A 27,749-nucleotide genomic window follows, 5' to 3' on the forward strand; every position below is an offset into this window, starting at 1 on the left:
TGCCCATTACTTCGGAAAGAGCTGGAGGGAACGGCAGAGGATGAGTGCTAGTGAGTGGGGAACCTGAGCAAGGTTTGCAGGTCGCTTCAAGTAAGCGCTCAAAAATCTGAGTGCTTGCTGGAACGATCTGAACCTCTTCCATTAGTGGACGTGGCACAAGGTGAAGAGCAAAGCACCTGTGGGCTCTAATCCTGCCACTGACAATGACTCGCTGTATGATACTGGGCAGGATCACAGCACAGTGGATTAAATTCAGCACTCATGGAAGTGGGAACAACTCCTGTTGACTTCAAAGGGAGCTTTACCCATCGATGCCAGGGGTGATTTGTGCTTTGTGCCTCGGATTCCTCTTCGGTAACAATAGGGGCGATAACACCTCTCTCTCTCTCTCACTGGGTTGATAAGATTTCATTCATATTCCTCGAATGGCAGGCTCTGGGCAGCACTGGATACAGTCGTGTTATTTGTTGCTGTACAGTTTGCAAAATTGGGCTGGAAACTTCCTGGTAACCGGCTTTCGTGAGCGACTTCTGTTATTTCCCGTTCCTGGCTGGGTTGGCAGTGCCGCGAGAGTCTCGTGGTATTTCCATGTTTCCAATTCCAGCCCTGCTGAAGTCAGTGAGCAGAGAGGCAGCTGCCGAAGTGAGGCTTCTTGGAGACTGGAATGAGTTTGCTTTCTTCCGAGTTAACCTTTTTGAAGCCAGAAGCCTAACCGCCAGAGCATCTGCCCGAGAACTCTTGTGGCTTTTGTGATGCCTGACATCCAGAAAGCTTCACTTTGCGTTTTGGCTGAAGGTTCAGGTTGGCTTTTATTTCATTTGAAGCACCTTGGCTCATAGCTAACACAGCACGTGGCCAGGGGTAGGTGGCGTGCACTGAAAAGCACAGTCTGAGATCTGAGTGTTACTGAGCAGCAAGGAGGTCTGAAAGTCCAGTGGGCTAACGGGGGAGGGTGCCTGACTCAGTGTTTCTTAGGGCTCGTCTATGTGACGCATTAGTCCGAGCCAGCAGGGTGTAAGTCCTGGTGCGCACTAACGTGTTGTGCACAAAGTGTCCGTGTGGTCCCTGTTGCTGCACACTAAAAGGTCCCTAGTGCACGTTAGTATAGTTCCATTTCAAACAGTACTACATTAATGTGCCCCAGGGAACTTTCAGTGCGCACCAGTGGACACAGTGCTCACTAGAATTTACACCCCTCTGCTGTGGACTAATGCACCATGAAGAGAAGCCGTTATTTTCCAAACTCCCACGTTATTTTTCTAGGCCTCTCCCTAATCTCCCCCATTAACCTGTTCTTTAATAAGGTCCAAATGCAACCTTTTCCCCCCTTCCTTGGACCCAGGCTGCAAGCAAGGCTGGTGACAGGGATTGTCCGACTTTGACCTTCCATACTTTGACCCCATTGGTAGCTTTCATTTGCGTCGGTTGCATTAATTCCTGCTTGAACTCCATTTCATGCAAGTTGGGGCCTGCTAGATGCATTGCTGCTGCCTCGGTCCAGGCCTGGTACCCTGGAGGAAGGGCTTCAGGGGGAGGGGAATGAACTTGTCTCACTGCCTGTAACCATCTGCTGTTCTCCCGCTCCTCACCTGGTAGGGAAGTGGTGCAGGAAGTCACCCTTCGACATGCCTGAGTCCAGTAAAGGTACCAGTAAAGGAAGTTCCTTATTCTGGATTTCATCTAGCTCTGGGGTGATTATTATTAAGTTTCAGTCCCAGTGAAGTGTGTGGATTTACAGCTGTTAGTGCGAGGACTGAGTTAGGCTTTTTGACGTCTTTGTTTTCTTATACTGAGACTAGTCCAGTTGGTCCCCTTACTTCTGAGTCTTGGCTGCATCTCTTACAAGCCGGATGCAAAGAGCCGCACAAAGGAAGCCATTTGCAGTGCACAACAACAGCAAGTTTGACTGTTCCTACAAAAGCCAGGAGCTATGCTACACGCCCTCGAGCGCCATCTACTAGTGCTTTATCTATTAACTCTTTGCATATAGTGAGCACTGCCCTAACACCACCAGGGAAAATCGATTCTCCATTTTTCATAGGAGTGATTTCCTCCCTGAGGAGAGGTGGAAAATGAGCTACCTTGGGCCTCATAGGCTCTTTGAGCATCTGCCACGGTTCCTTCTGCTGCCCTTTATTACTGTTCTTGGTGCTACTTCTGCAAAGCAGCATACACGCAGTAACTACCTACCCTAATATCCTTCCAACACTGCTCTGAGGTTGGCAGTAAGTAGTTTTATTTCTGACTCTCCTCCTGTGAATGGGGAAACAGACACAGGTGGGTTCTTAATACGCACAGCGAGGCAGATGCTGGGCTGAAATTGAATTGTTTATGAATAACTCCCCTCTTCAGCTGCAGAGGCGGGTCAGTGTTCCAGATGTGTAAGTAACCACTGTGGCTCCAGTCCTTGTCTGTGTCCTGTATAAATAGGTAACCTGAATGATGGTACTGGATCTTCTAGTTTTAATACACTTTCCTAGTAATCTGGCTTCACATCACACCAAGTCCTGTTTTCCTTCAATTTGCAGGCTCACCTTTGCACAAGCAGGGTCCCACCTCCACTGCCAGCACCGAGAAGCCAGGATCAAAGGTCACTGAGGTGGGCGATGACTTCCTGGGAGACTTCGTGGTGGGCGAACGTGTCTGGGTGAACGGAGTGAAGCCAGGCGTGATCCAGTATCTTGGGGAGACCCAGTTCGCCCCCGGCCAGTGGGCAGGGGTTGTTCTGGATGACCCGGTGGGTAAGAATGACGGCTCCGTTGGTGGCGTACGTTACTTTGAGTGCCAGCCGCTGCAGGGGATTTTTACACGGCCCTCCAAGCTGACCCGCCAGCCCGTGGCGGAGGGCTCGGGCAGCGATGCCCATTCTGTGGAGTCCCTGACAACTCAGAACTTGTCGTTGCACTCAGGGACGGCTACGCCGCCTCTCTCCACTCGTGTCATCCCCCTGAGGGAGAGCGTCCTGAACAACACCATGAAAACCGGAAATGAATCTGGATCTAACCTGTCAGACAGCGGGTCCGTGAAAAAGGGCGATAAAGACTTACGGCTTGGAGATCGTGTGCTGGTGAGTCTGATCTCCGTTCAATGGTCCCACTAGAATGGGCAGGTCCTGCTGGGAAGTGCTTGCAATCCAACTAGAGACAAGGGAAGGTAAGGACACAGCAAACAGGTAGTGAGAAATGAAGAACAAGCATTACAAATACCAGACAATGAGATCACTTGATTTTGCAGACATTTGGGGATTTTATAGACATTACATTATTTTGCACTCCTGGTTTATTCCCACGTGCAAGAACAGGGCGAGGGACAGACAGCTGCGGGGAGAGGAGGGGAGGTGGGAAGGTTTGGGAGAAAACAGGATGCTGGCAGGAGGTTGAGAGTGGGTGATGGGAAGGGGTGAGAGAAGGAGTGGAGGTGAGGAACAGGAGAGCAAACGAGGGCAGGGCTGCGAAATAGAGAGATGAAGAAGGTTTACTCTTTTCTAATCCAGGTGATACATTGAGAGCTGGTGAGGTTTGTGGTGCCTTTGCTGAATCTGCCCCCAAGGCTACCAGTTGTCTTGTCACACGTGGTCAAAGCTCTCACACAGCATTTGCCAGGAAGCTCTCAGAGCGAATGTTACTCCTTAGTGCCTCAGATTCAGGGCGCTCAACTGTAGAGACCTGGTATCTCTTTTTCAAAGAGGCAGGGGACCCACAGCTCCTATTGACTTCTGCTCGATTTATGTTGTCTCAGCATGGCTGAAAATAAGGCACAAAGATTTCAGGTTGGACACCTGAAAGCAGTGGCCACTTTTCAAAAGGGTGGCCATAATTTTTGGAGGGCCATTCTTGTTTGCTCTCCCCTTGCTCTACAGGTGGTTGTAACAGCCTCACCTGAGCACCTTCCTGCAGGGCATTAAACAGCGTGATCCAGCATCTGTTACATGAAGTTTGTCCTTCCTCCACTCCTTAGGGTGAGAATTGTGTGTTGATGTAGCGGGTTTACATTTTGGGGATTTTTTTTTTTTAAGAGTACCGCTGCTCTCTGTTTATATCTGAGAAGGCAGGTCGCAGAAGGCCATACACTTGGAGCAAAAGTTGGTGAGGTTTATGACAGTCTTTAGTTCCTGTGGGAATTAATTCCAAAGTCTGGGACCAAACCTGAAGGCAGTACTGACTCCTGCACACACCAGCATTACTCCGATGGTGGAAAGTTGCCTTTTGCCAGGGCAGTGGAGTTGCTGACCACAGTCCTCATTCTGGAGCTTTAGGCAATTTTTTTAGGTCCCCTGGTATTGAGTGCCTTGAAGACAAAGTGTTGAGATCCTGAACTTACAGAACTAGTCATCTTGAACCAGACACAGCTTTAATCACCCTTGCTGAAATTTGACTAGCCCAATGGTATGTTCCAACAGTCGCGTAATAAATTGGCAGGATCGCTGGTCACCAGCTACTCCCATAGGCAGGCCGAATGGATTCTCCAGCTAGTTTATTTTTGTTCTGTATGTCCACAATTGAAAATCCAACGTCTTTAAATCTAAAAAAGCTCAGTTGGGCTAAAAGTGGTCGTTTGTCGTTCTAGGTTAAACCAGTCGCATCATGGTACTGAGCACTTTGCTTTAATAGATGCCTAAAGGGGGAAAGAATAATATGAAATCAACAGTATTGATTCTAGTGAGTTTGAATGTTATGGTTCATTTTAACTCTGGAGACAGGTCTTACTTGTTTCCTTGGGCAGCGGGGAGGGGAAATAAGCATTTACTATGATACCAAACGTCAGGAAGAATTAGTCAATGGAACATGAAATCTTCTGTGACTGTATCCCCTTGCAACGCTACTAGAATCAAAAGATAAAGGTAATTTTAACAGACAAACATGACAGGTTCCAAAGTGGTTGGTCTGGGTAAGTCCTAGGCAATCTCTTTACCATTTTAAAGTTTCCGCTGCTGCTTTCGAGCTGTCTGCTTTTTCTACCTTTTGACACCTGGTTGCTATGGTGATGGTTGCACTAGACAAGCTAGATAGACAGATCTGCCTGGGCAATAGTACAGTAGCATCCAACGTTTTCAGTTCTCCGCTAAGCTGGTATAGACCATTTCAGGGTGGGTAGGAGGATGAATCTGGAAAAATTGACTTCAGGACTTAGCTAGGAACAATGCTCCCAAGTGCCTAGTGAGTAGGGGCTAAACATCTTTCTAAGCCAGTGTTGATTTCTGACCTGAAAAGGCTTGTCTGCAGAAGAGCTGGGTGAGCTATTCATAGCAAATGATTTATTAGATAAACAGAGCCCTCTTTGCTGTGTACGAATTATCTGCCAGCAGTCATTGTATTTCTTAATTGGTTCGTCATTCACAATGACACGCTGATGTTTTATGCAAACGTAGCTCAGATATGAGTCGCTTGTGGACTACTCACTGCAGCTACGGGCTTTGAGTATTGGCTGGTCACTTTAAGTGCTCACCTAAGTCGTTTGCCATTATTTATGCTTCCCAAGTGGCTGGTTGAAATTTTTATACATCAGAGAAGAAGCTATTGAGGAAGGAACAGTCCTGCACTGGATTTATAAAAAAAGGGGCGGGAGAGACTGGACTAAGTCAATGGGGCTGCCTAAGTCCCCAGTTCAGAACAGCCCTGGTGCACACGCTTAAGTCCATTCCTATTCCGTACAGCACAGAAGCATGTGCATCTCATTAACTTCATGTGCTTAAGTGCTGTCCTACATAGGAATGCTTCCCTGAGCAAGGGCCTAAGGCCGGGTCTATCTAGAAACTTTGCCAGTATTTATGTCTGTCGGGGTGTGACTTTGATTTTTTTTTGTGGATGTTTTTACACCAGCAAACACCCTAGTGGAGGTGCAGTTATACCAGCCTAAAAGTGCTTTTGCCAGCATAGCTGATTTTGCTCTGGGAATCAGTATAAGTTCTATTGACAAAAATACTGGTATAAGCGGCAGTTACACTAGGTGGGTTTGCTGGCATAGCTATACCAGTATAGCTCCAGCAGACCTTTTCTAGTGTAGACCTGGCCTAACTCATTTTCAAGTTGGCCATGTGAACACTGGCACAAATACAGTTTTGCACAAGTATTCAGAAGACTTTAGCTGTCTGTGATCATTCTTCTGGGTTGAAAACAATTCCCTTGTAACTGAGTTGCAAATACCACTGAAGTAAATGTGCAGATTTTTATCCAACCAAATCTCTGCCCATACTTTTTTTTTTATAATACAGCATTTACCTGCCTTTTGTTTCTGCCATTTCTCTTGTAGTTCAGACCTTGCCAGAAAAGGCTTCTTTTACCAGTCATCTCAGTTCTCATTCTCTCTCCTTCTGCATCACTATCTTATTTTAACATCGTTTGAAAAGAATTTCACAATGCCTTTGTATTGGCTGCTTCAGTATCCCCTTGATTTGCTTTCCCTTGAGTTGATCTCTTTCTGTCTTGTATTTAGTCTCTCAAATACCTGCCATAAAGACCTGGCTGTTGATCCCAAGTGGTTTGCAATTCATCTTCCCAAACTAGTTCTTCTGAGACCTGCATACTGCCCTCCATCCATATTAACATCAATGGAAGTTCCCTGACGCTCATCAAGAGCAAAGTATGGTCCTTAATCTTAGCAATTAGTAACGGAATAGCCTTGGTAAGTCATCTAGGCTATGCCCCTGCCCATGCAGGATGGTTGTCTCCCCAGTACCTGCTAGAGAACTGGGAAGTTGCAGAAACTCCAGTTAAGTGAGTGTATCATAGGCTGTTTGGCGAGGGCCTGCTCTTGTAGGAATTCCCTTCCAGTACTCAGCACCTCCTCCTCATTAGATCAGGACTGACAGTGCAAACTCATCAAGTGTTTTGAGCAGTCCAGAGACGTCCCTGTCTGATGGGTCACTCAGTGTGAAACCACGCTGACGTCTTTCCCCGGCTGCAGAAGCTGATGTTCCCCCACCCCCTGAGAACTTTTGGCAGAATTCTCCCGTGTAGTCTCAAATCATGATGGCCTGGCCCCTGCTGCCTGGCTTGCCTGCATCAGAGTAGGAGGCGCGATGAGCAGGATGCATGGCTCTGACTCACTGCTGTCTGCACCCGCTCAATCAACTACTTTGTGTTTAAAAAAAAAAAAAATACAGGTTGGGGGCTGGCGGTATTTATTTATTTTTGAGAGACTAGAAACTGAATTCCCCAGGCCCTGGTGCTCAGTGCATGTCTGCTCAGACCACCGGGCTGGCAATGTTTTACTCACTGCAGTCGAACTAACACAGCAGTTCCTCTGATGGCAGCATTTGGGAGAGTTTATCCCAACTTGAGAACTATTCTGTTTGTGTTCAGTGGTCTCCGAGAGCAGAAACCTCCCCTAAGCCCTCTGCTAGGGATAACCTCCCACTTTGGGAATTCCCCAGCAGGCACTGAGCCAGTGGACCCAGTTCCTTTGCCTCTCTCCCCACAGCTTCTTGGAGACCGTAGCCTGCTGGTATGAATGAGAGAGCAGCTCCCAGTCCATGCCAAGGCTGGGGTTGGGGCAGAGAATCGTGGAGCTGTAAAAGGCTCCCTGAAAGGCCGCGCACGGGCACATCTAAACGAAAGCTGGGCGCAGCAGAGAATCTGCCCCAAGGATTTTAAAATGTGTTGCAGCCAAATGTTAAGCGACTGTCACTGTAAATATGCTTCCAAAACTAGAAATAGGCTCAGATACCAGAAAACTGCTGGCCTGTCCAGTCACTTTTTTTTTCCCATTTAAAAAGTTCATTATTTAAAATATTTTTTTAAAACAATACTTAATCGGGGAGAAAACGTGATGGTGGGTGCTCGAATCCAAAGCGTGGGAAATGTAACGCTGACACTGTTGTGGTCCCAGAAGTAAAGACGAGAGGAAGCTGACTTTTAAAAGCAGCGCAAGAAACGGCATTTAAATCCCGCTAACGTTGTGGTGGAAAACGGCCGCTCAGGAAATTCAGTGTTGCGATTGACTTGCCCTCCTTAATTCACACCACATGTGTCTGCCTCTCCTTTCCTCCCTCCCCCCCTTGCGAATGAATGATGCAGTGTGTCTCTGCCTGGTCCTGTGGCAATGGTAGCTGAAGGGAGGGAAAAGCTCCCACCTTAAAGGGACACCATGAGGTTGCTGGGTCAAAAATAAAAGGCTTCTAGACAGTGGCCCATATGGAAAAATTTACCTTCATGAGTTTTATCCTTCTTGATCCTTCCCCCTCTTCCCCCCTCCCCCCCAATCCCCAAAGACAAACGGTTCCCGTTGTGGAACTAAAAAACAGACCAGAGAATTTTTTAAATTACTTTCAGACCAACAGATCTTATAAGGTGGGTTTAAAAAAAACAAACCCTTGATCTACAACAACTGTGGTCTTTCTAAACTCTGGTCCGGACAGTGGTATATAGTGCAGACTTTTATTGTTTGGTTACCCTGTCCTCCTCCTTCATGCCAGTCTTGCTTCATTCACCTCTTGTGGCCTACCTGGAAGCTCTTTGGCATAGCCTCTGTCATGTACTATATTTGTACAGCACCTAGCACAATGGGGCCCCTCCTGGTTGAGGCCTTTAGGTGATGATGGAATATAAATGATTAATAACAACTGTATCACTCCCCCACCCCCAAGATCAAGGGAGAAATACTCTTAGATTTTTTTGGGAGGGGGTTTCAGTGAAGCTATTATCCTAAAAAGCAGAAGCTATAGAATAAACATGTGCTATGATTTAGTCTTATGCAGACTCTGTATTCCAGTGGCTCCTAGAGGTCTGAATGAGGCTTGAGCTCCCTGCTGCGCTGTGTAGACACAGGCCTAGAAAGAAATGGTCTCTGAAATGCTTGCAGTTTAGGCTGAGATGCAAGAGAGAAATGACAGGAGGGGAGGGTGAGGATAAACAGCAGTGAGATCCTGGGGTTCTATCGTCCAGTGATGTGTCCTTGGTTTAATCTCTGCTGTTGCAGAGTGCAAAATGCAACTAATTATGTTTTGTATTGAAACATGAAAAGGAATCGTAATTGGAAATAAGCACTCGGAATAAACCTGCATGCCTCAACTGCTGTAAGTAAATCTCTCCGGTCATTCATTCTACCGATTAATACGACAGTACTTACCTGACTTTATTTCCCGTGTCTATGCTTTTCTGGAGGATGCTGTGGATCTTGTCATTTGGGAAGTGGCTGGGGGCAGCTGGACTCCGTGGAAGGCTTTTCAAGTAGAGGAGAGTATGTATTTTGTGTAAATGCTCTGTCAACAGAGCCGGGGAAGGTGGTGTAGGGTCCTCTGTCGGATTGACACCTCACTGCTGTAAGCTCTAAAACTCTGCATATGCCCCTGGAATTCTGTTTGTCTCCCTCTGGCTTTTCTTTAACTTCACTGGGAATCCGTTGTGTCCCAAAGCCATTTTCGCTTTTCAGTGACCTTATGTTCATCTGTGTCTATATTCGAAACCCCCTTCGGACACACTTCAGCAGCTGGGCAAAGGGTTGGCATGGACTTTTCCACAAGGAAAATGAGATCATATTTGCCTTTGGCGATTGCAAACCGTGTGTTTCCCGCAGATGTAAGAATGACATTGATGTTCTAAAGCCAACGTTGTAGAACTCTTCTCCTGCTGTCGTGCAAATTATTGCCGAGCAGTTAAAACTTACTTTAGCTAGACCAGAGCTTCCCAAAGTATTGTCTGTGTAGCACTCAGGGTATGCCTACACTGCCGTTAGACACCTGCAGCTGACTTGGGCTCACGGGACTTGGGAGAAGGGGCTGTTTAATTGAGGTGTAAATGTTTGGGCTCAGGCTGCAGCCCATGCTCTGGGACCCCTGTCAGGGTCCGTCAGCCCAGGCTCCAACCCGAGCCCAAATGTCTACATCACAATTAAACATCCCCTTAGCCTGAGCTCCCTGAGCCTGAGTCAGCTGGTACAGGCCAGCCACGAGTTTTTAATTGCAGTGTAGACATACCGTAACTGGTGGTCATCAGAGAAAAATTGGCTTCTCGCATGGTGCTGGCTCCACCCCATTTTCCAGCGGAGAGAAACAGAACAGACAGGAGTGGGGAGAGGAAGTGAAGAGCTAGAGCAGACAATGTGATTAACTGGACAAAACAACTCCTTTAAAAATCGTTAAGAATACATGAAATACTCTCACTGTCCCATGTACGCAACTGGTGTAGCTGCCGCAGGGAAATGATGTGACTGCAAATGGGAGGGGAGATCTATTAAGATGCAGTCGCTGCTTTGGAAAATGGGGCCCCCCATAGTTTGATGTCCAGGTAAATGAAATGATGGTGTGGTGAACAAGGCGGTGGACTGGCAGTCAGGAGAATTGCTTCTAGGCCTGGTTCTACAACAGACAACTTTGGTGGCCTTGGGAAAATCACTTGCGTTAACACTTTCAAAAATGGCAGCTGATTTTTGGGTGCCCGACCCAAGCCGCCTTGGGCTTGACCTCTTGTAGGTGCTAAGCACTCTCATCTCTCATTGGCTGCATTTGCAGTTGTGGATGCTCAGTACCCCTGCATATCCGCAGTTTCTCAAGTTGGGCCCCCAGAATGAGCGAATCTTTGTGGGTGGGCGAAGCATATCGCATAGTGGATTGTTAGGAGAACATCTCAAGGTTGCCCTTGCTTTGCAAAGAAGTCCTGACTCGCCACTATGTTACATTTGGCTTCAGTGGAGTTACACTTGTGTGAAACCAGAGTAATGTCGTGCAGAATTGGGGCCTGTGACATGTGGTCATTAAAGATTCCACAACAAGTTTTTAGGAGAAAAGAGTGAACTTGGGTGTCTTGGCCACATTTCCACCTTCTTTGTGCCTATGAAGAAAATCTCTGTGTTTTTCATTTGGAGAAATTAATTTGGAGGAGCGCGGGGGGATCAAAATGTGTGTTACTTTGCTGACACATGAGGGTGTTCCACCCCAGAAAAGGCTGTTTTTTCAGTCATGGGGCAAGTGACCGTTCCCTATGTCTGTCTATTTAAAAAAAAATAAGGGGAAAAAAGCACTCTATAGAGGTATTGTTACCTTTAATCTTCCTCTCGAACCCTAACCGGGAGTGTGGTCTTTATTTAGCACTGAAATACGGAACCATAAATACAGAGCTGGGGCTGTACAAAGCAGCACCTAATGGAAAACTTCTTGACGCTGCAGATAAGCAGATGAGCAACTGATCTAATATATTATATATTAGCAACTGATCTTATATATTCTATATTATTCTATAGGTCCAAAAATCTATGCTTTAGCTAGAACTCACTGTAGATGAAAAATGTTAGATAATGTAATGAGTCTTAGTGCCAAGAAGGTGAAAGTATAAAATGAGAGCGAGAGAGAGAATCAGCTGAGCTGGATATCTACGCCTGGTGGAAACAGACTCTGGGTTCGCCCCTTTGAGAAGGATTTTTAATTAGATTCTTCTCTCCGATGCGCATTGCAAATTATTTCTTTCTGTCTGCTGTATATGCAACCCCTAGCTCCTGGCAAACTACAGAGATGTCTCATGAATAAACTAATCAAATTCATTTGATTCATTTTTTTTTAAAAGATATAAACTCAGTCTGGCAGCCTGAAGCTGAAATGGGCCTTTTACCACCCGAGTCTAAATAATTTGAATTAATAGCTCACACATAACGAGAACTACAACCTAAACCTCTCTAATGGAGCAGTGAGGTTGCTACTTTCTCTGCAGCCATATGTTGGCCTTGAATTACTTAGCAGCGCCTGAGCCCCTTGGAGTTCAGCTGCAGGAAAATGGTAGTGGAGCAAATTCTGCCCTTCTCTTTCTTAGCCAGTCGGCCAAGTTCATCCGAATGGCCGTGGGCTTACAGGAGGGGAGGTGCTCCAATAGAAGGTTTCGCAGAGGGCAGTAAGGAAGTGCCTTTCCTGGGCTTGTATCAGTCTCAGAAGGGAGACCCCTCACGTTCTTTGCTTCCACCGAGGTACTTAGTGCTTTCAGAGAAGACGTAATAAATATTTCATCACCTTCTTGCAAATCAGTCCGGGGGAGAGCTACAATCTGTGTCTGGGCCGGCGAATGTAACAGTGTGATCGTCTCTAAGACCTTATATAGAAATGTGGGCATGTTCTGCTGAGTCACCTTAAAATCCCTGCGGTAAGACTTGAGGTAGCTCCAACCACAGTATAACTGCGTGGGTGCCTCTCGCTGGGACAGAAGGAAGTAGGAAAGAAGAGGCCGTCCTGGAGGGGACTGTAGGGGCAGCTGAACTCAGGGAAGTAGCTTAGGTTGAGGTCAGTGTTGATTTTCAGTAGCCAATAAGACCAAACCTCAGGTGGGGGGTGAACTCGGACCCCAACTCAGAGCCTGTGCTCTTGGAGCATGAAGTAGGCACCCAGCCTGCTCAGAGTATGTGATGGTGTGGATGGAAATGCATGTTGGGGAGACTCTGTAGGAGCCCCCCTTGTCCTTAATGGATATCTATAGCCTGCTGTAATGGTTAAAGCATGGGACATGTAAGGATTGGCAGGACTTGAACCTGGCCTGCAGGGCTATCAGGCAACGATGCAGATCCCTAACTAGCTGCCCAAACTGCCCTGCTTTTAGAACAGGAGTACTTGTGGCACCTTAGAGACTAACAAATTTATTTGAGCTGCTTCTCTGTTCCTGAGCTCCCCGTATTGACCTTGGCTCAGACTTAGATTCTGACTCCCAATCAACCCCTGGAACCATAACACGGACCCAGATACAGTATTGATCCTCAGTCTGATTCCTGACTGTCTCCTTCTCTCACCCTCGGCTTAACTCCTGACTCTGACTCCGGCTTGACCCTCATCTTGACTCTTGACCATGATATTGGCTCTGATCCCCGGCTTCAGTTCTGGAATCCCAAACTCCTGCCACTAGTTCTGCCTACCTTTGCCCAGGATCCTGACAGAACAGAGATTCAAGACATCTATGTTCTGTCCCTGGCTCTGCCACTGACTTATGTGACCTTGGGCAAGTCACTTAGCCGCTCTCTGGCTCAGGTTCCCCATTTTAAAAGGAGGGTGATAATATTGTGAGGCTTAACTCGTACATCTTTGAGGCAAGGAATTCCTGAAGTGGAAGGTACCATTCCCTCTTCTCTTCCTCCCTCTTTTTCACACTGTCTGGCCCAAAGCAGACTCTAACCCCCCCACCCTCCACCATGGGGTTTAAAGGAAAACGGCTTGCTAGCCCAGTGTAGACAAGATGTAACAATTCTGAAAGTCCTAGGGTATGTCTACACAGCAGCTGGGAGTGAGCCTCGCAGCCCGGGTTGACAGCCAGGCACTAGCTTCACTCAAGCCAGCATGCTAAAAATAGCAGTGTGGACGTTATGGCGTGGGGCACGCGTGGATGTTGGAGCCAGGGGGTCAGGTGGGCTTGTACTCAGATGGCCAGCCTGTTTAGCACGCTAGCTTCCCTTCCCTCCCCCCAAATGCCCCACATGTGGTTCCCCTCTTTCTGGCCACGCCCCTGCCCCACATTACCATGAAAGATGGTAGAGGGGGGGCTCTCAGCTGGTGAACTAGTGAGGTTGGTCAGCTGAGGGGACTGTCAGCTGTGACCCCTGTCAAAGATGCATAGCTGCCAGAGTTGACTGCACACTAGTTGTGCCAGTCTGTTGCGCCTACAATGGCGTACAGGCGTCTGAATGATAATGAGTTGGACGCAGGGCTTAACCCTATAAATGATCAGATTAACTCCACCGGTTGTTGTCTGGCAGATGATCAGCCGTGGCCAATTTATGCGTGAACAACAGGCACATTCCAGTGAGTGAGAGACACTTACAATTGATTGGTCTCTAGTGTAGACAAGGTCCAAGTTGCTACAGAACTAGTGGACTGAAGCCTATATGTTGCCTAGCCCAGAAACAAAGCCCTGGCTGGATTATGGAGGTCCCTGGATAACAGGACAAGGATAGGCAGCTTCTTTGGATGCTGAATGTTGTATGATGGGGAGTTACGGGGTCACGGCCATTGACAGGAGAGACAGGAAAACCCCAACCCCTTAGGTCTGTTAGTCTAGTGCAGTGGTTCTCAACCAGGAGTCCGGGGCCCCCTGGGGGGCTGCGAGCAGGTTTCAGGGGATCTGCCAAAATAAACCAGAGAGGAGGGCCGGCGTTAGACTCGTCGGGGCCCAGGACAGAAAGCCGAAGCTCGAGCCCGGCCGCCTGGGGCTGAAGCCGAATCCTGGGCAATTTGGCTTGGCAGGGCTTCCTGTGCCATGGGGACCCTGGGCATTTGCCTTGCTTGCTACCCCCTAATGCCGGCCCTGGCTTTTAATCTACTGGATATGCAGGAAACCAGTTGTTGTGGCACAGGTGGGCTGTGGAGTTTTTATAGCATGTGTGGGGGCCTCAGAAAGCAAAAGTTGAGAACTCCTGGTCTAGTGGTCCTTCTATGGTCCCAAATGTGGCTTTCTTGCTGTTGTCACACAGAAATAACAATCCCAAACCAACCCTCCTGCCCTCATTTCAAATCAACCCTTTGGAGGCCTTCTCGGTGTGCACGCATGCCCTCATAAGCATTCATTTAGCTGGCATGCTGGCAAATACTAGTGTTCTGCTTGCAATATATATCATTAAAGAGGAGTTGTAAGTGGCCTTCAGCAGATAGGACTGTGTTATTAACATGGACAGCCTTTATAACATGGACAGCCTTTATAACAGAGAGAGCCTCCTAAGGAGAAGCAGTAATTCTAGGGTTTCCTCTTGCATTGGATCCTGAAAAGATTATTTTCTCATTGCTGCTCGAGAGATGTGTGCAAATGTCTCTTGCATCGGCTGCATTAATGGAACTTGCATCTCTTCAAATCCAGCTGCGCTGGGGTGCTGGGTGGAGACTCCCGACTGAGGTTTTGGTAAAAACCTTTACAGCTTCATTGGGGACAATCCATTTTCTCTGTCCTGTATTTCTGGTCTTGTGCATTCCTTTGACCCTCACTTCCCTATTGGTTTGGATGGTGACCTGACTTGACTTGATACGAATAACCTTTTTTATTTTGTTTTAAACAAACTATTCATGGCACCTACGTCACCACATGAGAAGAGACACGTATTGCACCTTAAAACCATGCTGCCAGCTACTCTGCAGTGAGTGACTAATGACCTTGTGCCAAACTGGGACATAGCCAGTCGGGCTCTCTTTTTCCAATGTGTGTCTGTCTCCTTGTTTTTGAAGATCATGTTTTCTCTCTTTCCCATGCATTCTGTAGCATCTGGAACAAAACTCCCCAGGCACTGGCCAAAAAAATGCCCTCCGTAATTTAATGCTTGTATAACACAGTTCCCCACCATGAATGCTTAGCACTGCTGGAGGCTGGGATCTTCAGCGCCAAAGTGCAGGCTTCTACCAGTTGAGCTACAGAAAAGTAACTCTGCTGGCTGTTAGTAGTAGTAGACTCCTTATCCTCTATGTGCATGAACCACTAATGGAAGAGGTGTCACACAGTCAGCATGTTACAATTGCAGTCATGTACTTCACGTACAATGGTAATCATTCCTACTTCAGCCTTCCAAATGACAGCAGTACTCTGCAGCCTTGGAGAGTGCTCAGGGTTACTGTAAAAGGAGTGAGTCGGGATTGGTAGAGTAGCTACCAAAATGTTTTAATCAGGCAGTGCAATCTCTGTCTGTCAGTTTAGAGAGGGGTGCTGAGAGCAGGGCCTTTAGGCATAGGGCGAATGGAGCGGATGTAAGGAGAGAAATGGTGAAGAAGAGGGAAAATCGGAGAAAAGAGCAAATGAAGACTAGAGAGAGGAGGCTGGAAACAGGCATGACTCCTGCTTCTATAGCTGCCAGGTTGAAACACTGTCTAGTCCTAATCAGCCAAAGTTGTTTAAACAATACGTTAGAAACTCTAATGAGGATGGTGGGATGGTGTCTGGAAGGATAAAGATCATTGACTTTTCAGCCTTGGGATAGTGGTTTGACTCCATTTTTCTCCTTTTACATTACATGTTTTATGCCTTCCTTATTGAAAGTGACACAGTAGGTGTCTTTGGCTTCACACATCTTCCTTTGCTCTGCCCTCTCTCGGAATGAGAAGCAAGATTGATCTACTCCTCTGGCTTCACTTTGTCATAGGGTTTGAGCTAAATGCTTTCTCCTGAAGTGCTTAGAGAGCGGCAGGATTGGGAAGATACTGTTCAGTGAATGACTTTTAAGCAGATCTAGAGGGTGAGTCTGGAGTCAAACTTCCCCACAGTTTACAGGTGTTTGGATCAGAGGCAGTTTTAGTTCATCCTGACGATGCCCCTTTCTTGGGTCAGAGGGGGGTGGGTTGTGATGGGCGAAACGGTTTGTCCTGGATGTTTTTCCTGAAGCTGAAAGGCCTGGAGGACTAGAACTAGTCTAAAAAAAAAATAAAAATCATAGCTGTTTCCATTTTGCAGGGTTCAAATCTGACCTCTTCCTCCCTCTTTTTTGCAAAAAATAATAATTACTAGTGATTTTTATTGAAACAATAATCCAAGTTTCTCATTTTCTGAAAACCCATTTTCTTTTTTGTGATATTTTTGATGATAATCTCAATTTAAAATTTTAATTACAAATTTTGGAACATGACCAAGTGGGGTTGGTTGGTTGTTTTTTTTGTGGGAAATTTTTCATTTTCTAAAAAGGCCAAAATTAATGGTGGTGGTGGTGGTTTTTAAATTTTCAGCAGACTCTATGAGCACAGTCCCCGAGTTGGGGTGGGTGGTAGCGTTTGCTTTGTCTTTGCTTCTTAGAGTAACCATGACTTAAAGTAGCAGGGAATACTGGGCGTCTCTCCAGATTGGCAATGCTGCTACACATCCTTTCTCTAGGTTGCCAGTTCGAATCCCATCCAGCTCAGGTAGTCCTTCTCATTCATGGCTCTGTGTGTATGTATTGTTTCCAATTACAAATGACACTAATTTAGCACCTGAAGAATGAACTATGCACTCCTTTCAGAACAGACATGCTGAAATGGGGGGACAGTATGGAGTAGGGAAGCTACTTGTTGAATAAATAGATTTACTCTGCAGAGAGATTAGTCCAGCACGTTTCACTAATCTATGGCGTTGCATGTACTACCCAAGTCCCATGGTGCAGCAATGCACAGGTGTTAGAGGTGAATAAAAACATGCTTTGGAGACAGGAGCTGCAGCTCGGGAGTGCATTGCCCAGCTTCTGGTTTCATAAGGAGGAAAATCACAAATATGGTTTCCTTAGAAACCATGCCCCTAGTGACCTTGGCAACACCAACAGCCTGTTGCTGTCCTCCAGAGGTTAGTCTGCTGATAGTGGCCAAAGTGGCGATGCTAAAGCCAGGTCAGATTTCGCTTTTTCCCACCTATAGGTTGTGGAGTATTTTATAAAAGCAGACGTGTACTGAAGAGGAAATCGAGGCACCATGAGCTGAAGTGACTTGCTCATGGATACAGGACAAGCCAGTAGCAGAGCTGGGAAAAGAACTCCGGAGTCGTGTATACGTCTCTCATGCCCTATCCATCGGATCTCTCTGGCTGCCTCCATACAATTGCTGCTGCCTTTGTTTTTCCTGGGCAGCCCTACTACTCTCATTCCAAGGAGATAAAGCTGGGAGCTCATTTGAGTGCTTGATGGAAATGAATGCCTACATTTTGATTAAACCATTCAGCTCATGGACTGATGCAACCTGCCAGCTGGCTTTTTTTAAAAATACTTATTTTAGCAGCATTAGCAGATTATCAAGGTTGAATAAATCTGCATGTCTGAGTCAGATGAATCTTCTGGGTTCACCACACACACATTCCTGTATGCCTGCCAGGGGATGGGACGTTCAACAATTGGTTCTAATGCTATCATGCAAATATGACAGTCTTGACTATTCATTATTGACTTATAAGTGTGTTCCCCAGTCCCTTCGGGGTTGTGGGAGCGCTGCTTGTCACAGGACAGTAGGGTTGCCAGCCCTCCAGGATTGTCCTGGAGTCTCCAGGAATTAAAGATTAAACTTTAATTAAAGATTGTCATGTGATGAAACCTTCCCGACCAGGTCCAACCAAAATTGGCAACCCTATGGGACAGTTGTGTCTATGCTCGCTTAGGGGATAAGATAATCCTGAATGATGGTGACAAGTTCTATGGAATATATCAGGGTAGCTAAGAGAAGAATTGAAACTTACTTTAGGGGAAAACTCCGTATTGTTGTCACTGTTAAGTGTAGACAAAAATGTTACCGGTTATTACTCTTCTGGTTAGTGGAGTTGACTTTTTTTTTATAGAAATAGTTAATGCCAGTAAATGTCCTTATGTGGATACAGTTTTACCAGTATAAGATGTCTATACCAACAGAGTTATTCCCCTTTCCAAATAGGAATAGCTATGCTGGTATAAATCACCTTTACACCAATATAGCTGTGTCCACACTAGGGATTGTGCTGCTTTAACCATCTACGTATAGCTAAAGCAGTGTGACTTTCTAGGGTAGACAAGCCAAGAGGAGGAAGAAGACTTTAGTGTAGCACTGTGAGAACCAAGGATGATTTAGTTGGGAATTGGTCCTGCTTTGAGCAGGGGGTTGGGCTAGATGACCTCCTGAGGTCCCTTCCAACCCTGATATTCTATGATTCTAAGGACTAATCAGGGGGAGCTGGTCAGACTTTTAAGTTGACCAGCTGGTATCCACCCCAGGCCCTCAAAGGTTCTGGACCCACATAGCTTGTAGAAAGAAATGTGACTCCGTGTATCTTTATAAACTTCATTAAAACCCATCAACCAAAATAAAAGCAGGGAAACATATAACCTAAAGTTAAGCTAGTATTAATATTAAACTCCAGTTATGAATACAACTATCAACTCAAGGTCAAATTAACAAATTAGTCTTGATGTTGGATTAGAATTAAATCTTCAAATTAATACCCTAAATAATCAATCCTTATAAATTCTAAGATGAAGGTGGATGTCCATTTGATTATAAATACTAACTAAAGAATTCTACTAATGTCAATCATATATATAGCTTGAACGGTTAAATATGTTTAATACTGAAACTGAATTACTATCTAAAGTCTGGACCACAAACTCCGAGCCAATTTTAAAGCTTCCTTGTTAGACTTCAGTTCTTGTGCGGTGGCTAACCCATTCCTCCCCTGTCCCAGCAGAGGTCTAATACAGGCTTTAATAGAACACTCTTGTTAAGAAGTTTGACAACTCTTCTTTACCAGAAATTACAGCATGCAATCTCCAGCTTCTCAAGACGTTTAAACAGAGAATGCACTCTGAATAATTTTATGAGACAATACTTAGGTCTGTTTAAACCTGGGGAACATGGACACAGCCACACTTTCACCCCACAAAATAAAAAGGGTGGGATGTTGTCCAGTGAATAAAAATAGAACATTTGAGATAATAGGGGTGTTGCAAACTCTTCAGCACTTGCAGTCATCTGCTCTCATAGTATCGGGGCTGAATCTGCAGTCAAGTAGCCAGATGATGATGATCCACTGACGCAGCGCTATGTGCTAGCGGGCCTGCTTTGGGTTCAGGGAAAGACTGATCAGAGGCCGGAGTGGCCTATTTGTTGATGATGTGACTTTGTCTCTCCAAGGTGATCAGCCTTGGAGATTCTGGAAGGTTGGTCTTCCTGCAGGTGGCTTGTGGACCCAAACAGCGAGGATTCTCGGCCTTCCCCTTGATTTTTTTTAGTTTGCAATCTTGACTTTCTCAGCCTTGATGCGCTGCCTTCCAGGACCTCTGGACAAATCAGAGACCTACCTTGGAGCCTTGCAGCCTCGTCCAATCAGATTCAAATTAATTCGTCCTTAATTAGTGTCTCTGTGGAAAAATCCTGCTTAAATCAGCAATAAAAAAAAATTTCACTCTTTTGCCTACCACAGAGCCCGTAAGTCTGTAACCATCCTTCTCCCCCACAAAAAATCTGCATAAATGAGATAACGTTTGAGGAAGCTGGCATTGTCTTACAGGGTGAAAGGGCTGAGGATAACTTTATGTCACCAGTTTACAGAAAGTTCAATATAAAAATAACTAATTGGAAAAACCCCAGCAACAAAACCAGTCACTTGATGTTCATTTGTCAGCAAAAATTCTAACTTATTAGTTTCATCGTGTCTCATTTCTTATTATTCTTGGAAACAAGGCAACTGCAGTAACCTTTCTATTTTGGAACTGAGCTATTGGTCAAACAGCTTCCCTGGTGAAAAACGCTATCTAAGAGCTAAGTGGTATTATTATTATTTCATTATTACCTTCTGAAAGCTACTTTAACGCTTTAATCATGAGGAAACCTATTTGCAATATAAAACTTTATAAGGTTTATATGTCCATATTAACTATTCTCCTCAGAACGGAGATAACTCAGCAAACCTGTTGTAGCTTCTAATGTTAAGAAAGATAGCAGCTGGTGTACTATTGCTGTTCAATCATACACACCTTTTTAGTAGTAGTATGCAAAACATGTAGAACTTCACACTGTTTCATACCTGGCACGGACTGTGCAAGTGGGTAATTGTGCATGCTTTTTTCTTCTGGTGTTGGTTTCTTTCTAAGGCCTGATCTAAAGCTTTGCAGGCATCGCTGTGTCAGTTAGGGGCATGATTTATTTTATTTATTTTGCTGAAATACCCAAAAGCCCTAGTGGAGATGAAATTATACTGGCAAAAAGGTCCTTTTTCTGGGATAGTTTTCATTCAGGGAACTCGTATAAGCTATACTGGCAGTAGGACTTTTATGTCGGTATAAACTGCATCTCTACTATGAGGGTTTGATGGTACAGCTATCCTGGTAAACCTTTTAAGTGTAGGCAAGGCCTAAGAATAAAATATGTGCGGTGCTGGACTGGACCAATCGTCCGTCATGCCTGGCATCCTGCCTCTGTTTTGCTCGGTATCTGCCATTTCAGAGAGAGGCTGAAAACCAAACCCAACCACCGGTGATCCAGGCAGCTCGTTGTGTGTGAGGGCAGAAAGCCCTTTCATGAAGTCTACCGCAATTAGCTGACCTGCTGAAACGTGAGATTTGATTACCTCTGCCTTAGCATCTTCTTCCCAGGCGACGGGGAGTGAGGAAAATCTTTGTCTGTCCTCAGCTCTCGGAAGAACTTCATTGCCGGAGGATGCCTGGAATGGAGAGTGTCTGAACTGGATCCATGTGTTCTAACTGTGACACAGCAGGGCTATATTGCAAACTTTTTTTCTTGTGCATCCCATTCCTTATCCTCCCGGTCTCCCCACCCTGTGTGTCCTCGCTTTAGTGCTGGTGCTTCCGCTTCTAACCTCCAGCGTTTTGATAACCAACAGGTTGGCGGGACGAAAACGGGAGTTGTGCGCTATGTGGGCGAGACAGATTTTGCCAAAGGAGAATGGTGTGGAGTGGAACTTGATGAACCTCTAGGGAAGAATGATGGGGCAGTCGCTGGTACAAGGTACTGTATACGCGCGCTGTGCTCCAACTTGGGGTCTGAAAGGGTGCCCGAAACCTACCAATATAATGTGAAGTCCAAAAGCCAGCTGCTTAGGGTGGTCAGAGGAGGCAGAGCTAGAACTTATGCTATGAATTTAAGCAGGGGACATCTAGACTGTATATTGGGGGTGGGGGGAATATTCTAATGGTGAGGTCTTTAGACTGGGAAGTAGTTTCCCCAGGGAAGTGGTGGAAGTCCCATTACTGGAATATTTTTAAACTTTTTAAAAGTTTTGAGAGAAAAGTTCGTTTATTTATTTTAAAGAAGAGATTCATTGTTGGGTTTTTCCCCACGTCTGGTTTCTGTGATTCTGTGACTTTATTAAGACCACTCCCCATCAGACGTTTCCGTCACAAATCCTTCACTTTCCCTAGTCTATGTATAATTCACCCTTTCCGCTTTCTACATAGTAAGGATGTGAGATGGTCTCAACATGCTGGGCATCTCTTCTTACTGGAGGCGAGGCTTTTAATGAGCCCTGAATGAACAGTTAATTAAGTTATTGCTCCAGGCTTGTAGTGATTCTTAAGCATGGCATCTGTTTGCAGACTGAACTTACAACCCCTGAATCCATTCAGTGCCTTCTACAGCAGTGTAGCTTTCAGCAGGCATCTGTCTGCTGGTGAAGGGCAAAGCTGTGAAGTCGACAAGATCAGTTTGGCATTGGGTAAATATCAGAAAGGCAGTGTGCTCTTCCAAACTATCTCCAACTTCTGGGTCTGCAAAACTGGGCAGGAGAGCTGATGAGACTTCTTGCTGCAAACTGTGACCCCAAACCTCAGATCGTGAGTTACCCTGAACTTTGGGGAAGTTTGGTTCTGGGTTCTGGAACTCATGCTTGACTCGTGTGGAAATACAGTCAGAACAGACTCTCCAGATGCTGCGGCAGGTCCATTAATGGGAATAGTGGTAGGGAACATTCTCAATCCTTTTAAACCTGATAAAGGTCAGGGTTTGGATCAATGTTTGGGTGGATTCTCACAGTATCTGAAATGGTTCATTGATCCCTGGTGTTCACTCTAATTTTTCAGGTGTTGTGCAGAGTCCTATAAATCTTAGCACAGCCCTGATCTCTCTATTTACAGCTATAAATAAGTGACCAAAGGCAGTCTGACTCTGGTTAGTAAATAAGGTACATGGGATAGCAACAGTACCATGAAACATTATTACTACGTCAGGGCTTCCTCAGGAAACCCAGCTATGGCAGAGGCAAGAGTGTAACTTCGAAAATAGCATGGAACTGCCAATTACTCAATGGGTCCCGGTTTCTGCAGCAGTGTCATTCATTTCTGCCAGCCTGGGTGCCTGCTGGCCACGAATCTTTATTTGAAACAGGAATGACTATGTATTGTCGCATGCCAGCATGAAGGCATCACAATAAATCAGCAAATGACTGGAAGCGGAGAGTCCCCGAGGTCCAGTCACGTCCCGAGGCGAAGGAGAGAAAGGAAGGGAGGGTGCTGTAGGATGAGCTATGGAATGAATCCAGCCAGGTTCCTGCTCTCCATCACTCAGTGATAAAGTACCTGCAGGTTTTATCTTCAGAATGCCCCAAAGTAACTTGTTTTCTGTGTGGACGTAGAAGGTAAGGGAGGGTGTATTGAGCGTAGGGCTCCGGGATTCTGCTACTGAGATCCAGTCCTGCTTCTGCCCCCACTTCCCATCCATTTGTAAGAGAAACTTGGTTCTGCATCCAGCTCCCTGCTCGTTGTCAGGTTAGCTTTGCTATGAGCAGGAATTCACCTTTCTGCTTTAAGGCCATGATGCTGGGATCAGAGGTGGTTCAGGTAAGTAGGAGGCCCCCTGCAAAGCCAGTCACCGAAGTCTCCTGGCTGCAAGACTTTCTCCTCCGTCACTGGCCCCAAACCCTGTGCCATGCTGTCAGGTGTGGGGGCAGTTCAGTCCCACAGTGGAGAATAGCGAACAGGAGTGAATTAGGGGGCTAATGGGTGGAGATTTCAGTTTAAACAGGAGTGGGGAGGGAGGGGGAAATCTGTACTGTGCCATAATATAGGGGCAGGTCTCATGGGACTCACGCGAACCACAGAGCTCTTAAGCAGTACAATGTAGCCCCCCGTACAGCACAGGCACATCAGCAGCAAACCTCCGGCTAATAGTTCAACCGGCACCCATGGAGTGGGTCTCCCTCCCTCCTGTGTTCTGACTGCAGGTTTGGCAGCGTTATCTCAACTGACCCTTGTAGCCTGAGCCGACCTTCTGCTTTTCTGCATGTCCCCAGTCCTCGATGTCTGTGTTGTTAAAGCCGCCGAAAGCTGTGAGCTGCTCGGCGAAGCCTTTGGAGGAAAGCCGTCTTGCTAAAACACACACCTTTCGTTTTGCTGCTGCACCACAAAGGATGCCCTGCGCCAGCACTCGGCACCTGCCACACTCCCTGTCCCCAACGCTGACCTGCTGTGGCGTCATTTTTAAAGCGCCAGGCTTGTCCTAGCAAAATCCCAAAGTCCTGGGACGCAAGCAAGGGGGGGCAGAACGCATGCTTTGGCTTTGCTAACTGTTGCCATCTAGTGACCAAGACACTCATCCTGGTTTGTTTTTCAGGCCATTGCTGGGTGAATTTCTATTGGTCTTTGGGTGGCATGTTAGCACGGCTGACGCTGATCATACATGTGATAGCACCATGCTGTTTTCTGGTGGTTTCTGGGCTAGGGTGACCAGATGTCCCGATTTTATAGGGACAGTCCCGATTTTTGGGTCTTTTTCTTATATAAGCTCCTATTACCCCCCCAGCCCCGTCCCAATTTTTCACACTTGCTCTCTGGTCACCCTATTCTGGGCTCGCTCTGGGTGTGTGCATTTCACGAGCGGTCTCCAAAGAAGGCCATTGTCCCTGGGGAGCTGGAGACAGTAGACTAGCAGGGGGTGGAGATGAAGGGGTGGTGCTGCCCTCTTTTGAAATCTGCCACTGCTGGAAGAGCAAAACGTGAGAGAATGGCGCTCTGGGGAGATGGGAAAAGCCAGTGGAAATGCCTGGGGGTGCGATTGGAGTGTGCAAAGGGTGCTTGGAGCCTGGCGCTTGGCTCTGGCTGCCTCCCCTGAGAGACAACGCTGTGGGGGCAGCTGTGAAACATTCCGAATGGGGTCATTCTGGCACAGCTCCAAGTGCTCCGGGGCTGTCCCAGGTGGCGTGACGGGGTGGTCCTGGCTAGCCAGGGGGAAGGGCAGGTCCGGTGCACCCGGGGGGAGCACAGAGTTTAAAGTTGTCGTCCCCTGGCGAAGGGCAGTGTCCGTCCCACCTGCTGCCCTGCACTGGGGACGAATGCCCACACTGACAACCCTGTCCTTGTAGCTGCGCAGGGCTGCTGGGCACGTACCCAGTATTCACAAAGCAATTCCCAGACGGAAGCTGCCGCACGAGGGCCCAGCATGTCGCGTGCAGCATTGTGGAAGGTCAGAGCATTGCTACATTGTGCCTGCCTCTCTTATGTCTTCCACCAGTCTTCGCACTGGTGTAACCCCATTGACCTGATGGGAACTGCTTGTGATTTATACTGGTATATCCGAGAGAAGAATCTGGCCCATTATTTTCCCACCCGGGAAGCAAACTGACAGTCCATTAATTCACCAGCGTTTGTATTTGTCTTTACCTGCTTCTCTTTTCCACCCTCGCTGTTCTGTGACCCTCAGTTACCTTTACTCACACTCTTATTTCCATTAGCAATTTTCATAGTCTCCATTTCCTCCCCTTTTTCCCGGTGCACTCTCTTTCATTAATGAGGACTAAGAGCCTACTAGTGCTGCCAGTGAAGGGAGTTACTCCTTAGGCTCGAGTGGCAGAGGTCTCTACTTTGGATGCCAAAGGCCCTAGGTTCAACTCACTTCATCTTTCTGTGCCTCAGTTTCCCCATCTGTAAAAGGAGGATTATGTTACTACCTCCTTGGGAAGTTCTCTGATATCTACTGGAGGAAAGTATTATGTAAGAGCTGGGTATTATTTTTACTAATGACCTGTGGAGAAAGACGGTGTTCCAGCTACAACCCCTTACAAGTCAGACATCCTTTAATAGTGACTTGCAGTCACTACCAGTCTGGACCAAAACCAAGCTAGCAGACTAGTGACGGTGGGCTCTGTATTCTGTTACCAGCTCTCCTATGCATAGCTTATTGTAACAGCGTGACGCCAAGCAGGGCTTTGGCTCGTTTGCAAAAGCCACGTTGCTTTTCCTCCTTGGTTCCCCAATCTGCAATGAGGTCAGCCCTAAGCAGTGATCTTCTCCAAGGTCCAGGGCCTGCATGGCAGCCAACCGAAGGGACAAGTGGTGGGTTGTTTTTTAAGTTGTTTTGAAAAGATTGGGCTTGAACAGATGCTTGCAAATGAATCATTTTCTCCTCTGGATGGAGAACAGGCTGTTCTGCAGCCTCCCATATACATAGAATCAGCCTGTGACAGACGCACATGCTTCTGCCAACGTTTACAAGCCAGTTCACAAACGGAAGGCGATTTTGGAACGGCTGTTCACATCTGGAGAAAGCCGACGTCGTGTGCCAGTAAAGCTAATACTTGGTTAATATTCGTATCCATATTGGTCTTGTGTATTAATTGTTAATCATTATTAATTAGTCACTATTTTATGTACCGGTGGGATAGGTTTTACTCCATCGTTTCCTGCCAGTGGTTCATTTTCAGCATTAGGAGACGACTCCCAAACCAGACTGTATCGTCTCCCTTGGCTACTACACTGACACCAAAGGATGTGACACGCAGAGGCTGTCTGGTTTCAATTGCTGAACTGCAGCAGGCCAGTGACAGCTTAACCATGGCTTGAGCAATGTGGGTTTCTGGCACCCATGTGCAGAATGGGGCCCCCAAGTGAGACGTGCCTTAATCTCTCGCCAGCATCAGGATCAGCCCATGGTCCTGCTTCTAGAGTTGAAGTAACTGCAGAAATGGGATCGCACCTGAACGTGCCCATCCCCTTGTCTCCATTGTGGCTCTTGTTTGGGTATTTTCCTTCTTCATTTATCTGCATCAAAATCATCTTCTTGTCTTCTCGTTTCCTTTATCTTCTTGCTCTGTCTTCCTTGCCTTCAGTAGCCCCACCTGGAGAGTCAGTGATGAGACAGAGACAGCCCATTCTGCATGGAGTGTTTTGTTTGGGAAGTGTAATAGGGCGGTTGCTTCCTGAGCCGTCCCCTCTGGCCAGAGTTCCTTAGCTGCAGCCTCCCTCCTGTTCTCCCTCTTCAGGGCCCCCTTACAGAGTCCCCACAGCCTTTCTTGTCAATCCTACCGTCCTCCACTCAGGGCTTCCTTCCTCCAGATGGACCTCTGCAATGCTGCCTCAACCTAACCCAAGCCAAAGAGCACCTGGAGGGATGCACATGTTCTCCTGGTGTTCATACATGTGGAATCTTGGCCCTGCCCTGGCGGACGGAGCTTAGAGTGCAGGAAGCTTTGGATTGTTTTGTGGAGTCATCTCAGTGGACGGAGTTGGGTTGGAAGCAGGGGGCAAGGGAAATTATTTTGTAGGCCCAGCCCAGCTCCCGTTTGCTGTGAACTGAAAGCAAGTAGTTTTCTGTTCTGGGTTTGGTTCAGTTCTGAATAGGCAGCTGTGAGGCATCTGGAGCAGGGGAAAGGAGAGCCAGTGCCTTTCCCTGAGGACAACGTGGGTAGAGGGGTTTTTTTTTGACACAGACATCTGGGATCCTGCACAAGTCACTCTGCTCCTGGGTATATACTGGAGGAAGGTCACCTCTATCTCATTCTTAAAAAAAAAAAAAAAGTCATATCTTCTCTCATCTTCTCCTCCTTCCGCCTCCCCATATGGCAAACCTCTGTCATCACCTAACAGTGCTGAACTGGAGTGATGTACCAGGCAGAAAAGAGAGCTGTGGATGGTGTCACTTAAACCAGCCCACATTAACCAAGTCCACAACACTCATCTTTCCTTTCCTCCTCTTTTTTTTTTTTTTTTAAGGGTACATTGTCTGGTTAAACAGCCTAGCAAAACCAAAATGTCTTTACCCGTGTGACTAATAAAACCCTACATTGCTCAGGGAGGATGATATAATTCAAAGGCCTCTTCTCATTTGCACTAAAGCTCCTTTCCATGCTCTGGAAGTGCAAAGGGGCCTTAGGGTGGGTGTGAATTTAATTTACTTTCACCTTACGGCTCCTTTGCACTGTCAAGTTGGTATAAAGGGGTCTCAGTAGAAATGAGAATTTGGCCCCCTCCTGTGGTTTGATGCTTGTTTCTTCCCCCCCCCCCCCCCCCCACTAAGTGTGCACAGTGAAATCCGACTGGTCAATGTCACTTTCATAGATTTCAAAGCCAGAAGGATAACAAAGGCCAGAGTCCTCCCCCATAATAATTCCTGTTTGAACTAGAATCATTACTGATTAACTTCAAGCTGTGTCAGGGTTACAAACACTCCA

General features: G+C 46.7%; 1 protein-coding gene across 1 annotated transcript in view; it reads left to right on the forward strand.

The window, feature by feature from the left end:
* The window catches only part of CLIP2 (CAP-Gly domain containing linker protein 2), a 104,825-nt gene that overhangs the window by 55,319 nt on the left and 21,757 nt on the right, over positions 1–27,749 (forward strand). Inside the window, exons 3-4 of the mRNA XM_026656642.2 lie at positions 2,529–3,067; positions 21,195–21,319. Coding sequence (XP_026512427.1) covers positions 2,529–3,067; positions 21,195–21,319 — 664 coding nt within the window. The remainder of the gene's footprint in view (positions 1–2,528; positions 3,068–21,194; positions 21,320–27,749) is intronic.

This window comes from Terrapene carolina, unplaced genomic scaffold, assembly GCF_002925995.2.
Source record: "Terrapene carolina triunguis isolate 2854851 unplaced genomic scaffold, T_m_triunguis-2.0 Scaffold231, whole genome shotgun sequence".
NCBI classification, from domain to species: domain Eukaryota; kingdom Metazoa; phylum Chordata; order Testudines; family Emydidae; genus Terrapene; species Terrapene triunguis.